At 33.2% G+C, this 16,061-nt stretch overlaps 1 protein-coding gene across 5 annotated transcripts in view; it reads left to right on the top strand.

Annotated features, from left to right (window-relative positions):
- The window catches only part of LOC117209166 (Down syndrome cell adhesion molecule-like protein Dscam2), a 315,452-nt gene extending 303,023 nt beyond the window's left edge, over positions 1-12,429 (top strand). Inside the window, exons 12-34 of one of the 5 annotated variants that reach the window (XM_033450859.1) lie at positions 13-164; positions 1,054-1,323; positions 2,255-2,400; positions 2,862-3,297; positions 3,892-4,185; positions 4,835-5,065; positions 5,472-5,627; positions 5,725-5,795; positions 5,965-6,208; positions 6,330-6,476; positions 6,915-7,076; positions 7,163-7,379; positions 7,455-7,543; positions 7,613-7,816; positions 8,144-8,332; positions 8,451-8,636; positions 8,716-9,163; positions 9,333-9,559; positions 9,714-9,882; positions 10,033-10,196; positions 10,491-10,593; positions 11,155-11,371; positions 12,037-12,429. In XM_033450859.1, coding sequence (XP_033306750.1) covers positions 13-164; positions 1,054-1,323; positions 2,255-2,400; positions 2,862-3,297; positions 3,892-4,185; positions 4,835-5,065; positions 5,472-5,627; positions 5,725-5,795; positions 5,965-6,208; positions 6,330-6,476; positions 6,915-7,076; positions 7,163-7,379; positions 7,455-7,543; positions 7,613-7,816; positions 8,144-8,332; positions 8,451-8,636; positions 8,716-9,163; positions 9,333-9,559; positions 9,714-9,882; positions 10,033-10,196; positions 10,491-10,593; positions 11,155-11,365 — 4,516 coding nt within the window. In that variant the 3' untranslated portion in view covers positions 11,366-11,371; positions 12,037-12,429. Of the gene's footprint in view, positions 1-12; positions 165-1,053; positions 1,324-2,254; positions 2,401-2,861; positions 3,298-3,891; positions 4,186-4,834; positions 5,066-5,471; positions 5,628-5,724; positions 5,796-5,964; positions 6,209-6,329; positions 6,477-6,914; positions 7,077-7,162; positions 7,380-7,454; positions 7,544-7,612; positions 7,817-8,143; positions 8,333-8,450; positions 8,637-8,715; positions 9,164-9,332; positions 9,560-9,713; positions 9,883-10,032; positions 10,197-10,490; positions 10,603-11,154; positions 11,372-12,036 lie in introns of those variants that run through there. The other 4 variants (XM_033450857.1, XM_033450855.1, XM_033450858.1 and 1 more) reach the window with 4 other exon arrangements.
- Positions 12,430-16,061: the final 3,632 nt, after the last annotated feature.

The following is a 16,061-nucleotide window of genomic DNA, read 5'->3' as shown; positions in this document are numbered from 1 at the left end:
TGCCCGATACAGGTACGCGATAGGACAGTATGTCGATCAGTCCGGAGACGTGATCAGTCATTTGAACATATCGTCGGCTGGTGCTGAAGATGGTGGTCTCTACGCTTGTGTCGCTGCCAATACCTTGGCTACAGTCGAGCACAAAGCTAGACTAAACATTTATGGTAATTCGATTTATCCTTTGACTTGTTACATTGACTAATGCCGTGACACGGATTATATTGTTCGAATTTGGTCAAGGGGGTTGTATTTGCGATAAGGTTTCATCTTTGTCGTGGCTTTAGATTTATGATAATTGGAATCATCTTTCGGCTTATGATATCAAGCGAGAGAGATTGTATCGTTTCAATTCGAAGTATGCAGGTTGCATCTGTAATAAAGTTTAATCTTTAGTCCAACAGATTGGATAAGCAATTTTGCGAATTTGATAGGTGAATTATTAATCAGAGAGGTGTAGTCGTAATTTTGAACTTGGTAATTTACTTGACAAGGGTTACGTCGTCTTTAATGCATTGTCTGATCTAACCGAAGCTAATTCGATTTCATTGATTTTTAATTTCACGCTAGAGAAGACCTGTGATAGGGAAACTGGTGGTTTTAAGATAGTGAAATTAGCAAATTAATATAAGAATGTTATTTAACATAGATTAATTTGGAAACGTTGAATAAAAATTCGTAATATAGTTAGAATACAAGAATGTTAATAACCTTAATATTAATATTCTCCTCACACGAATATTACTATTTTTAATTTTCCAATTAATTTTTTGTTATAATTCCATAAATAGTAATACTAATATTCTTAATATCCTAAAAATATTAAATACATAATAAATAAATATAAAATCAAAGAAATAACAAATAATAAATAAAATTAATTATTTGCACTGAGAATACTTAAAAAATTATGTGATAATATTAGAACATAACTTTGGTGGTAAATCTCAAAGAACATTAATCGCTCCTAATTACGTTGGGGGGTACCTATAATAATTCGACTAGTGGCCAGGTGAAATGTGTCGGAAGCCACTTCACGTCGATTAATAATTTCAGGACCGCCATACATCCGATCGATAGGACCAGTTCGTGCGATAGCCGGTGTCGATACCACCATAGCTTGCCCTTATTCCGGCTATCCTATCACGTCAGTCGAGTGGTCTCGTGGAGGAGTTGCACTGCCTCTTGACATAAGGCACCGTGTAGACAGCGAAGGCCATCTTACCATCGCCAATGTGGATCCAAACGATGCTGGCATTTATACTTGCATGGTTAAAGCAAGATCCGGTGAAACGGCGAGCAGAGACATCCGGTTAACAGTCAGTAGTGAGTATTTTGGGGATAAAAATGGAGCAATTCTTTTACGTTTAAATATTTTTTAACTACAGAATATTGATTTTCATCGAATATTGATTTTTAATTTTTACTTGTTATAGAGTGTTCACATTTCTTCAACTATAAAATACTAAATTATTATTATACAATAATATACATTAATATACAATTAATATACATTAATATACAAAAATATTAATATTAATATTAATTTATCGGATGGAATATTAAGATATAGAAAATTGAAGTACTCGTGATTACAGGGTTAAAGTAATTATTAGCGTATTAAGAAGTTTAAAATGCGAGATGACTTTTCTTAGATTTGATAGCTTATAGGAACTTGAAGTACTAATGAAAAATGGAGCATAATATTATACATATTATAAAAGGCGAATATTTGCTATAATTATCTATTTTTCCCGGTAAGATCGTATTTCAGTAGAAGCAAAAACCGTAAGTACCACTATGCACATACATACATTCGTTTTAACGAGAAACGAGTTTTTGTTTCTGTTTCTTTACGGTCGGGTCGCTTACGTCCACGAAGAAGTCACGAGACTAGGCGAAAGAAGTAAATTGCACGCCGGAAAGAATTCCTCTAGCGTTACTTCTCAACTTTTTCTCATTTATCGTGACGTTTGAGAAAGTAAGCTAAAAGATATACACGCGGACGGAAACTAATAAGTGTTAACCACAATAATTATTTTTACTTTCTTCTCTTTTATGTCAATTTTTACTCCGCAAATGACTGCAAATAACAACATAAAAATTATATTAAAAAGGTATAAAATTACCGCAATAATTGGCGTGATTTATGTATATAGTATATAATATATTTACATATATTTGAAATAATGATTGAATGAATAAAGGCAAGGAAATTTAAAGAAATGGTAAGAGCAAAAAATGTCACTCGTTTCAGGTCCACCTGTAATGAGTCCTTTCAATTTCCCTTCAAACCTCCAAGAAGGAAGTCGCGCCCAAGTCACCTGCACCGTCACTTCCGGTGATCTTCCAATTTACTTCTCCTGGCTAAAGGATGGTGAACCGTTACCTTCCTCTCTACGTGTACGTCTTTGTCTCTCTAAGAAAACTAATTTATGTGAGCCAGCTATTATATGACAAAAAAATATTTAATTGCACAATTTAAGAACCAATATTAGACTTAACAATAAAATTTTTTTTCTTTCTACCTATTTGCTCAAGCGTAACAATTTACAAATAAATTAAAATTGTATCGTTTGGTAGTCTCAAAGTAATTTGAAAACTATACTCTATTGTTTGACAAAGAAATAATTAACAAATTAAAATTCTAGGCTTATAAAAAGAAATCCCTTACTTTCTTTTATAGTTTCATATTCTGTACAATTATACTGTAAAATATAAAGTGCAATAAATATAAACAACCAGTATAACGTACCTACCTAATACCATTTATGATCCCATAAAAACTTCAAAAAATTAGAAAATAAGCCATTAAATGCTATTAAATTAAAAAAAAACTCCATTCACAAATATTTGCATTTCAGATCGAGGAGAGGGTAGCTGAATTCTTCAGTCTACTCGTCTTTAAGGAACTTTCTTCGCGGCACAGTGGCAAATATACCTGCGTGGCGACTAACAGTGCAGCCAAAGTCAACCACACAGCGGAACTTTTGGTAAAAGTACCTCCACAATGGATTTTCGAGCCGCAAGACGTGGCCACCCTCCTGGGAAATCCATTGAACGTCCATTGTGAGGCCAAGGGATTTCCTCCGCCACGTGTCACGTGGTTGCGTGCCAGAGAAAGAACTTCCAACGACTATCAACCTCTTGTTGATGGTTCTGATGGAAGATTAACTATTCTACCGAATGGATCTCTGTGGACAGCATCTGCTGGACCACAGGATGAAGGACATTATCTGTGTCGAGCAAATAATGGTATTGGATCTGGTCTGAGTAAAGTGATCTATGTATCTGTTCATGGTAAGTCAAGTTTAACAAGATGAACTTTGAATTTTATCTGATGGGAACATTATCTTTATTTAATTCATATTTTGTGTTAAGCAAAATTTGAAATTATCTATTCTGCATCTATGTCTTGAGTGTTAAAGGACAAAATTTATACTTAATTTCTATTATATTATTAATTAAGAAAATATATTCTATTTTGTATTATTAAATTTGTAACGCTAACATTCAATCTTGGATCGAAGGAAAATATTAAATATACATCTATAAATTTACTAAAATATTAGTGTTGATAATATGTTTATGAAATATTTGTACAGCATTTCAAATACTATTTTTTATAGACATTTATTACGAGTCCCAATTATCACAAACTTTAGTATAATCGTCACTTATTTATTCTTGGTATCTGCGAAATTTGAAAATAAATTGGCATCCCTATATAGTCACAGTTATTCTATTCTTTTATTTCCTTTTCTCTTTTTTAAGAATATACAAAGGTGAAAATACTTGTAAAATATTACCAAATTTATTAGAATTTCGTTGCAGTAATCTTATAAAGTAAGTTTTGTCAAACGAGAATATTTTATCTTTTTTTTTTTTTTATAGAACCAGCAAGGTTCGAGTTCCAGAGTAAGAACGTGACGATCCGTCGTGGCGAATCCGTGACGCTTGATTGTACTGTCATCGGGGATAATCCCATAGAAGTGCAATGGATGCACAATAGTGATCGTTTAGATACTAACAGTCACCGGCTAAGCATCAGTCAAATAAAAACAGACAACGGCCTCAAATCACAATTATCTATAGCAAGCAGTGATCGTCAAGATTCTGGAGTTTACAGGTGCACAGCGGACAATGCCTATGGGAGAAGCGAACATCTGATTTATCTTGCTGTTCAAGGTAGTATTTTAATAAGATTTATCTCCCTTTGATTTGTCATTGTTGTTTTTAGGATCATATTTCAATTTTTTGATATTATTAATTAGGTAATTTCTTTTTTAATTTTGTATTTGATATGAAATATTAAATATAAATATAAATATTGATATTTAAAATGTAATATTCAACTAGAAGAAGTGTAACAAAAAATATTTAAAAATGGAGAGAATACTTTTAATACAATACTTAATACAATAACTCTGAGTATTGGTATTAATCATAGCTTTTAGAATATTAAAATCCTTGATAATACTTCCAGTACGAAATTCTTAAAATCTCGAAATGTTTCATAGTACTCAGAATAAAAGATTCTTCAAGTTAAAAGACTCTCTACGTGGAAAGGTTTTAAAGTCCAAATAATTAATAACGATGATATTTGTTAATACGAATAACATATGTGTATGTTCAATAATTGATAATACAATTGCTATTGACTCATTATATTAATTAAAAAATATTTAATTAATCTCTATAGTATATCTCTTCACGCTCCTAAAACATATTATCATCATGAATAAATTTATTGTTCTATTTTCTCTGTTCAAACGAATTAATTTATTCTGTGATCACGAATGATAATTTAATTATGCTAATTCTATCGCTTGTACAGAGAGACCAGATCCACCAGCCTCGCTAGAAGTCATAGAAATCGGCTCGCGATCGATACGATTATTGTGGAAGAGAGCTTTCGATGGGAACAGCCCGATACGAAATTACGTTATTCAGTATCGATCTCTGAATCACGGTTTAGCTGACGATTGGAATCCCGCAAAAACGCACAACGTAACTTACACCCCGGGAAGTTCCAATAACGGAAATAACATACATCCAACACAAAATGGTAATTTCATTTTAAATCATGCAAAGCTATAGCTGTCGTTATTTTTTGAAAATGTTTTCGTTTTTATCTCTATTTTACTACTTTTTAATCTTTATAAGCGATTTTCGAGCTTAATTTTATGATATTTAATGGACAACCTATATGTATAGAGTATACCGTTTACAAAAAAATGCAATTTACGAAAGCACCAAATTTTTGTTTAGTTTGATTTCTTTTTACAGTATCGATATCCTTCACATTCACATAAAGTAAAATTTTTAACTAATCTCTTTGACTTTAGATAATGTAACGTCTTTGCTTTTATGTAGTATTCATTGTAATTTAATATAATAATTTCAATAGAACGTAGTATAGTAATTAGATTCAATATAATTCAATATAATAATTACAGTTTCATTTTTTTTAGGTTTATCTCCTTTCGAGACTACTAGCGACGATCAGGAAGTAGCTTTGGTAGGAGGACTTCATCCAGCAGTGACTTACACGTTTCGTATATTTGCCATAAATTCAATAGATGTGAGTGTGCCTACTGATGCCGTGGTCGCCAAAACTCAAGAAGAAGGTACAAAAATATACCCCTGGCTAATATAATTTTAATAAATATATAAATATTTTATTCACTGTTATTTCATAGCTTCCATATTTTTTATTTTTAACAGCACCTACTGAACCGCCACAAAATATCAAAGTGCAATCAGCAGGTCCTGGAGAACTCATGGTTAGCTGGCAGGTAAATATAGTTTATAAAATATACAAATACTCAACTAATTACTCAATATATACTATTACGCAACCTAATATATTAATTATATATGTTAGATAAATCTGATTGATTTTGGAGGAAGATGTTAATTCAAAGTAATTTTAATGAAACGCTGAAAGGTTTATTGCGTTTGCAGCCGCCCCCAAAGGAATCCTGTAACGGAGATCTATTGGGCTACATAGTGACATGGTCGGAGCATTCATCTTCGACATCAGGTGTGAACCAAAGCAAAAGTTTAACCGTGAACGGATGGGCGACTACAAAGGTGCAGCTTACAGGCTTGAGAAAGTTCACCAAGTACGATATATCGATCAGAGCTTTCAATAGTATAGCCAGCGGCCCAGCCAGCATTCCCATTGTTGGAACAACTCAGGAAGGAGGTGAGATATACATAAACTTTCCATAAGAACATTTCCTTTTTATGAATATTATTGTTTTACCGTTTAATGGACCGATGGTGATCTCTTACTAATTTATTGTATTATCTTGCAATTGTTTTAGTACCGGAGACTCCGCCAACGCAAGTATCATGTATTCCTCTGTCTTCCCAAAGTGTAAAAGTTTCTTGGAGCGCACCCCCACCCCATCAACATGGAGGAATCATTCAGGGTTATAAAGTATATTATAGACCAGTACCCACTGACAACAGTAAGTAAAATAATGTGTATTGTATCTTATGAACATTTTTAAACACAACATTTATTATATTCTATAAGTATTTTCAAGCACATCATAAAGCTGTTTCTTCTTTTCTGATTTTTATCAGTGTATTTAATTGTATATTTTTCTACTTTTCTTCTATAACAAACGGATATCTCAGTCTGTCACAAGGAAATATTTATATTTTGTTTAATAGTGATCCGTTTTATAAATTATATCTATTTTAATAAAAACAAACATTTTTCATGTGTTTGTATAATTTTTATCCAAAAATTGGCACTGTAACACGGATTAAAGTTATAGTACTTCTCAGATGTATCTATGACAGATCTATGATAACATTTATATCAAGTTAAGCATTTTATATTATAGATATCTGATTCTCTTTCTCCATTAAAGGCTTGTTTGCATTAAAATTTGTTTTAGTGGACATATCGACAGTGGGTGAAGTAAAGAAGACATCCAGCGTAGAAACTTATCTACACACTCTGTACAAGTATACGAATTACTCTATTCGAGTATTGGCTTATACTGGTGCTGGTGATGGAGTTCTAAGTCCGCCGATTTTTTGTACAACGGAGGAGGATGGTAAGAATCATATTTTTATTATTTTTTGATTCGCCTAATATAAATATTTTTACTATTTATTGTAACTTGTTTATCATTCATTTTAGTACCAGGTCCTCCAGCTGGTATCAAAGCTTTAGCGCTAACCGCGGAGAGTATATTAGTTTCGTGGTTACCACCCCTACAACCAAATGGGAACGTTTCCAAGTACACGGTTTACAGCAGGGAGGCAGGTTCCAGTAACCATAACACGCACACCATGCACGAACCACCATCGTCACCGACTGACACTCTTACTATGGAACTAAGAGGTTTGGTTGAAAGGTAATAGCCATTTTATAAAATTACTGTAATGAAATTTTAATGCAAATAATGATGTAAAATAAAATCACGTATCAGTAAATTGTACGAGTTCTGGGTGTCAGCAACGACAGGGCTGGGTGAAGGAGAACCGACCACCATAGTAACTCAAACTACAAATACTAGAGGTTTGATTATTTATAGAATATTCTTTGTAAATTGTTTAATTTATAAATAATTTTAGATATACATAATAGGGTTTAATAAAATTGTTTCTACAGCTCCAGCTAGAGTGGCGTCTTTTTCACAATTATTAAGAAGAGCGATTAAATCATCAATTACCTTGTCTTGTTTGGTCGTGGGTAATCCTACGCCTCGTCCAATATGGACATATCGAAATAGTCAAGTTTCTACTGGAAGACATTACGAATTAACTGCTGATGGTCATCTCAATATTCGTGGTTAGTTTAACAATATCGGTTTAAAAATAGTTGAAAAGATCTCTGGTAAAGAGATCGATAAGGTAAAATGATTAATTATATATGTATTTGGTCGTGGCTATACTATTTTCAAAATTATAATTTTAATTATATATAGTATACAATGTATATGAACGTACAAGCCCTCTCAGGAAGTTCCTCAATTAATATACTTATATGTACTTTAACTCATTCAATCGATAATCTTAAAGAATCGTTGCAACATTAAAATGTTATGTAAGATTCAGACAACTTTGAATGAGTTAAAAAATATATAAACGAAGAAATTAAAGAAAGTAAAAATTTTAGGATTAGAACAATCAGTCGCTGGGAATTACACGTGTTCAGCTAGCAACTTATTCGGTGACGATTCCATCACTTACACATTGGTCGTGGTGATGCCTCCCAGAGCACCAATGTTAGAACTACAGTATACAACAACGAATAGCATAAGACTTAGGTGGAATCATCCTAATAATGGTGGTGCGACTATTCAAGGTATATTAGAAATATAGAATATCAGAAATCGTAATAGAATAATCAAACGATAGAATGATATTATTTCTAATATTAATGATAATTAATAAAACTGATATAAAAATATTACTTTTATCAGGCTATGTGTTAAGCTACAAAAGGGACCAGGGTGGCTGGGAAGAAATCGCATTATCACCCGAACAAACTGAGTTCATTTTATCAGGTTTAAAATGCGGTTCTTCCTACTTGGCACATTTAACAGCTCATAATCGTGTGGGCACTGGAGATCCAAGTCCTTTAATTAGTGCCACGACCAAAGGAACTGGTAAATTTTAACACAGATTTAACTTCTTATATAATCTCCTATTAGAATACGATATAACTTTCCCAAATTTTTCTCATAGCTCCTTTATTACCAAAAGAACGAGACATCATCTCTGCCAATGGCACCTCTGTCAAATTAAATCTTATATCTTGGCCAAATGGTGGTTGTCCGATTCAATATTACACCGTAGAGTACCGTAGACGTGTCAGCACTGAACCATGGAATTTAGTGGCAAGTCGTGCTACAGAAGATCTAGTCATAAGAGAGTTAAAGACTGCCTCGTGGTATAGTTTACGTCTGACAGCTCATAACGACGCTGGATCCACGCAAACGCAAATGGAATTCGCGACCACCACTCTCAGTGGCGTTAGTATTGGTCCTCCGAATGACCTGATTATGGAAAACGATGTTAAAAAAGCTATACCTAATCATAAAGTACTTTACGTGGTTGTACCTATCGTCTGTGCAATCGTGTTAGTTATTTCCGCCGCCATTCTGGGATACGTAATGCTGAAACGCAGTGGAAGGTATATTATTTTCAAAATTATAATTTTAGTTATATATAAAATTTGAATTATATAAGTTCCAAACACTACCGTTTATGTACATTATCATTAATATGTATAAATTTTAAAAATTGTCATTTATTTAATAAATATTTTTATGATTAAGGATGATATTATTTGTGCTTTTTAGAGCTAATTACTTAGGAGAAATTCTTCCTGGACAACAACAGAATCAACAGTCAGGATTGGGTTTGGTTCAGCAACAGCAGCAGCATCAGCAACATCATCATCTTTCAAGTTGTATGTCGACCATGCAATTGAAGTCCACTGCTGAACGTGATAATAGAAGGAATCATCAGGTTTATACCAGTTCGCCAGTGAAGCAAGAGAATCATAAGTCTAACGACCATGGATCAGGTTTGTTTTTATCACTTGTCAAATTGAAGAATTAGATTCAATAGAAAGAAGTTAGAGACTTATATTAAAAATATAATTTTCTAAAGGGATCTTTAGATAATATTCTTGCATTCTTATTACACATATTAACTAACAGTCATTTTCTCTCTTATAGAAATGTACGAAATAAGTCCGTACGCCACGTTCAGCGTACCAGGAAGAGAGAATCGTTCAGTAACAACAGCCACGCTCGATTATACGATGCAATTTAAAACGTTTGGACATTTGGAGAACGAAGACATCAACACGATCGATTACGAGAGGTCCAGCGTGGACTTCGAGAGGTAACTGTTTTCTTTCAACCCTTTTCTGTTATTTAAAGCGCATGCTAGACAGAGTAAACGTTCCTTGCTCGACTTCCTTGCTAAAGAAAGCTTGATATCCTGCTCCCAAACCCTTTTCTCTTCCTCTTTCTGGTGTTCTTTCACGTTCAGGTCTAAAACTCCAAGGTGGCACAAGCAACGATACTTCCCAAGCATCGCAGAAGCGGAGAGCAAGCTACGCTCGAGTCGTCAGGGTTCCGGAAGCGACACGTCCGGAAGCCCTTGCGGAGAGTGCGCTGGACCTAGTTACAGGGTACCAGTGAAGCCTTGCAGAGGTAAATTTTGTAATATTGTTTCTAGTTCCTGTTGGAAATTCATTGTTTTTCTTTGATTTATTAATACATAACCCTGCTGTTTCGTTCAAATTTTTATTTTCCTACTTTGCCCCCTGAATGACGCAGATTTTCTGCCAAATTTTGTTATTTTCTAAAGTTTTAGAAAGATTCCCAATTAAAGTAGTAATTTTGTAAAAACAGTTTTCGATTTAATTCATTGCTTTTTTTATAGAATAAGTCTATAGATCGATAAATTTACAATTACATACTTAATTGCATAAAATCATTCTGTAGATGTATTTTCACGAGGGGTGGAATCGAGTACAGAATCCAACAACGAAGGCTCACCTTCACTTGCGAGACGACGAAGCCGACAGCCGAGCCGGTCTACTCGCAGGTAGCCAAGGTTTGTTTGTTTCCACATAGCACTCAGTCCTGATTATGTTCAATATTCGTATCACGATTTTATCAATCTCATTTCTGATAAATAATAGAAAAATGTAAAGTCTGTAAGAACAATCACGACGATAATAAAAGAATTAAAATCTTTCATATGCAATACATTTCATAAAAATTCATTCTTACTACTACACTGATTACATTTTTCTATTACTTGAAGATATCGTATCGTATATCTTCATAAATTTCATCAAATTCCTTGACGATTAAATTCATATATATCATCATAATCTCTCATCATCATGAAGTAATTATATCCATATAAAATATTTAATAACAATATTCTTTCAAACTTCTCTAAATTAATCTGGATCTACTGAGATTATACAAATATCTAATTTAAACCTTATTTAACCATTAAATACCAGATCCAGAATAATTAATCAAACTCGAATCAAAGATCAATTTCTTAATGAATGGCGATAAGAATATTTTCCAATATAATATTATGTATAATTTCTTATTTTTCTAAATGTTGTGTTTCTGATCCATTGTGCAGTTCGGTGGAGGACATGACGTTATTGCCGCCAAGCGGGTTTAGCGACAGCCGCGAATTGAGCGACGTAGAGTGCGACCGTGATCGTGATCGTGATCGTGAACGGGACTGGCAAGATCTGTCGACCGGGACCCGCCACGGCGGCAGTTTGGGTAGACTGCCGATCGAGGCCGTTGAATCTATGCTCGCTAGGTATCGACACGAACCTCCGTAGACCGTAGTAAGCTGACACGTTGAGATTCCCTTCTCTACTCATGTTAATCCTAGGAAGGCCTCTGAAATTTTGGTTGACTATATCCTGTCCAATGAGTTTCGTCAGGAGATACACGATAGTTACCAAAAGTATTTACATACCACTATATTTATTAATGATGAGATTAAGTTCAATATGTACTTACGAATGCAAACAAAATTTAATATCGAAGGTTTGCTTCAAGGACTTCGAATACTGCTTATTATGGTCAATAGATGTCATGGTTAATTCAATGTATTTTATAAGAATCCTAATCGAACCCTCTGCAAGTAACGATCGAATCATGATATTCAGAAATTACCATTTCATTAAATTCTCAGAATAAATGTAGTAAAATTTTATTGAGTTATAAATAAACGGGATTCCTATCAATTTTATTTTATTCCAAGGCTCTCAAACTATATCTAAAGATTCCAATCGAACAGATGTCTTCTAAGGATTAAAGAAGCTACACCGAAAAGCATCATCAGTCGAACTCAAATAAAAATTCACGCCACATATTAATCTAACAAAAGCTTCAATGACACAAAGCTTGTTTAGCGTTAAAAGATAGATTAGTATTTAAAGAAAAATAGCATACCTCCTGCAATTTGAAGTATGACTAAAAACATTACTATACAATTTCGTTTCAGGTACCAACAAAGAAAGGAACAAGAAAGGCAAGAATTCACTATACATGTATGATCAAGATTTAGCAATTCTAGCGGAACTCTTCATGAAAAGGTATAAATAGAGGTTTAAAGAATCCTCTGACTATCTAAGGGTCTTACAGAAACGTCAACGTACAGTGAAAAATTGCAATTTTCGACAACTGACAGAGTCTGGTTATAACTCTTGTCAAAATCGGAATTAACTAGGGATTTTCGTCGTAAAAGTAAAAATCTTTGCTCACGTTGGAACACTGAGAAGAACGTTTAACATTTCGAAGATAATGTCCATTTTACTTAAGAGAAATTAATGTTAGCATAACATCTAATATAATATGTATATGTATATAGACATATACAATGCATATATACAATACATATACAACATTTTGTATATATACGCACAATATTGTATATGTATATATACAAAATGTTCCTATAGGTTAAAACGATAGTTTCTCTATATTTAAACATTTTTCTCAGTGCATTCTCCTGTTAAAAGTTATCGACAAATCGTTTGAACGATCGCTTCATCGTTGCATCGAATACTGCCGTTGCGTTATTCGCAGCTCTTTCCGATCGACCAATCGCGAAACGACAGGAACCAGTTACATGTGAAAGTATCGACAAAAGTCCTTAGCCCTATATAAGAATTTCATCTTTTAAAACCCAACCACATACATTACGTGAGAGCAACAAACGCAATCATTCCTGGAAAGATTCTGCAACAGCGATTAACAAGAAGAAACAAGAACATCAACAGAGCGTTACAAGTCAATTTAAAGATGGAATGATGGATTACACACGTGTATAATCGTCTTACTGTATAGTATAGATTGTACGTATCATTAGTCACACTGTTACCATGGATTGTATAGTTGAAGAGGCATGATGAGAGTGAGGTATTGAGAATCGTTTGCTGCTATCCTCGAGAAACATCGTTTAAATATCTATTGTATAATCGCTTCTATTATTCTTGAACAGCACACGAAAAGAACGTGACAAGTCCATCTTTGTTAATTTCTTGATTTTAAACAACTTGTTAGGTGCACAGGTATGTCTCAAAAAAAAACAGGCAATATATCTTTAAAATTATATAAAGAAGCAACTGATGAATTATTTTTGGAATGTCCAGTAGAGTGCAAGAAATATGTGATTCCACAATTACTTAAAAGAATAGTTTTAGTAACATGGAATTGATTATTGAATTTTAAAATTGCTTATCGTGTCTTTTACCTGTGGTCTTCGCTTTATATCATAAAACAAAAAAGCTGACATAAAGCGTTCATTGAAAATCTAATGATATGATAACTAAGTACAATTGTAATTCTATTATACTGACAAAGAATTAAGAAGAATGAATGCAACTTTATTTCAGTGTATTCAGGGCAACTATACTAAATCGACTCTGTTTACATTTTAGCATAAAAAATCTATATATTCCCTTCTTTTCATACAAATATCATTTGTAAAATTACCGCTACATAAATTAATAAGAATAAGAAAGTATAATATAACGATGTTTCAAGAAAGAAACGAATCTCCAAATACATCATGGCAACTTCCGCTTTACGCAGAGTGCTAATTGCAACAACATTCCTAAATATCGGCATTAAGAAAGCACGACTGTGCGTTTCAACATTTCGTTTTGATTAATTATGTTGATAAAATAATTCGAGGATTATATTTGCGTCAAAACGCGCATTTTCGATCAAAGATCGAGAAGTGTGAGTGAGAAAGAGTATTTAACGGTATGTTTTAAAAATGTACATACATGTATGCATCATATTTAGAGGGTGAACAATTTATCGACATACAATGAGCTCGATTATTAATTAACGACAAAAGATAGCTTTAAGTATTATGTTGTTTTCATTCGCAAAATATTCTATATAGATATTTTAATGTTTAACCTTTCGTGATCATGCGTTTCGAAACGAGAGAAAAGAAACGAAGGAAGAGCAACAAACAGGAAATTCTTTTATCGATAGTCGGTTTCTGAGAATAAAGGTTAGCTTCCATGAAAGCTACTACGAATTTTATTAAAGCGCGAGTAAAAAATTATAAATTGCTTATTCTTGAAATGCATAGTGAAACAAAAGGTGAAACATTTTGTTCGAAGCAAAACTTATCGAATCAGACGACTTTCACGATGATCGATAAGTTACCCATTACGCGGACTGATAAGGCATTTTCAAATGTCGATAAGCAATTAAAGTCTCACGCATCGTATTCTCAAAATGATGCGACTGAGGCTAATTAACTACGCTTAAGTTGATTTCTGCCAAACAGAGTTTACGGTTCCCAAAGACTATTAATTTATAAGGCTATTGCCTTAATTGTAATAATTAAACGAGATATCGTTATCATGGCGTCTAAGACCGTACGTTTTTCGACTGCTCATAATTTCAGAATTTTCACAAACGAGGGCATACTCCGTGCATTTTATCCAAAAGGAAAGAGAGGGAAAAAAGTTCATCTTCTATATGAATAATATATTTCTACGAAAACTTTTAACAGACTAGGTTGTTCGTAATAATGTTAATACACAAACGTTTTTAATAAGTAACAGTATAAAAGTACTATTGAAACTATCGAATTCGATGGTACTAATATATTTTTATCGATAATTTAGTTGAAAATTAATCAATAAACTGCCATATCAACTTTTAAATGTAACAATTTCCCATTTCAAATTTTTTACAGGAATTTACTAGATTACAGCTTCAACTTCCGAAGTTCCTCTTTCGCTAACGTCACACTCAATAATATGTCACATATTTATCATGTACAGTAGCTCAGAGAAGTGAATAACAATTCGAACATTTGTAGAAATCTTTTATAAACTTTTGTGTTCTACGAAACATTTTGAAATTTCATTAGCATCTCTAATGAGACTCGACTATTATGATTATATTGGTAAAATTTGAGATAAATAAAATATACAGTATATATTATAAAAGTTTTCTATGATAAGTGTTCAAATACTTTTGTGAGTTACTGTGTGTATTTATTAAGGGCTATCCCAATGTTTTCTAAATTTTTTACATTTTTTAATGACGCGCCTTACTATTGATGTGCAACATATGCTTAACTAATTAAATTATAAAACTCCTAGAGAAAAATTCATAATTTAGACATCAAATATGCAGAGTATGCCCTCTTACGAGATAACGACGTAATTTATTATACGTGCATAAATATATATTTCGTCTGTACAAACGTAACGGACATGGCGAATTGTATGAAGATTAAATCGTGCGCAAAACGTACGATAGCAGCGACCGTATGGTTTCTAGTAAATTTTTTTCAAAGTCAAAAAAAATGCGTGATCATAGTTAGAAGAAAATTTGGGCGAAAACACAAAATAGCGCAATTGGTTTTCCGAGTGTGCGTCCGATGAACGCGTGCATAGGTGAGATGCGTGTGATATAGAAACTCGTCGCAGCTACTGCGAACCAGCGAATTATTTGTATAATACATGAGATCCGTGAACCTTAGAACTTATGTATCATATCCTCGTATAACTATCCGTGGACGAGTTCGATAAAATTAATCGTCGTCCGTTATGGTTAACGCGAAAATAAAATAAAGAACATAAAAAAAAAGAATAAAACAATCGAATGTCTTATCGAAGTGTCAAACTTTCACAAGGTATGCTAACTCAGCTTGTTAATAAAGAGAAACAGACATTTATCGCGTCAAGTTTCATTGTCATTTCGTATTCCTTATTTCACTTCCCAATTTCAAGTCTTCAAGTCTTCAAAATATCTTATTCTATACATTATTTGTAATTTCATAGAAAAATTTAGTTTCAATTCAAACCTCTACTATGCTGAATCGATAACGTTGCATGATATATGAAAATGGCATGTGTCTATAACCCCCAAAACTTGGGGCACGAAAAAGCGTTGAATGTCACATCTATTCTGTACCTCGTCGGTGGTGGGATACATGATATATCGATAATATCGCATGTGACACATAAATGATAAGCGAGTCAGGTGACT

Source organism: Bombus bifarius, unplaced genomic scaffold, assembly GCF_011952205.1.
Source record: "Bombus bifarius isolate JDL3187 unplaced genomic scaffold, Bbif_JDL3187 scf7180000008166, whole genome shotgun sequence".
NCBI classification, from domain to species: Eukaryota; Metazoa; Arthropoda; class Insecta; order Hymenoptera; family Apidae; genus Bombus; species Bombus bifarius.
The sequence above is the reverse complement of the archived record's forward strand: the minus strand, read 5'-3'. Positions and strand labels throughout refer to the sequence as shown.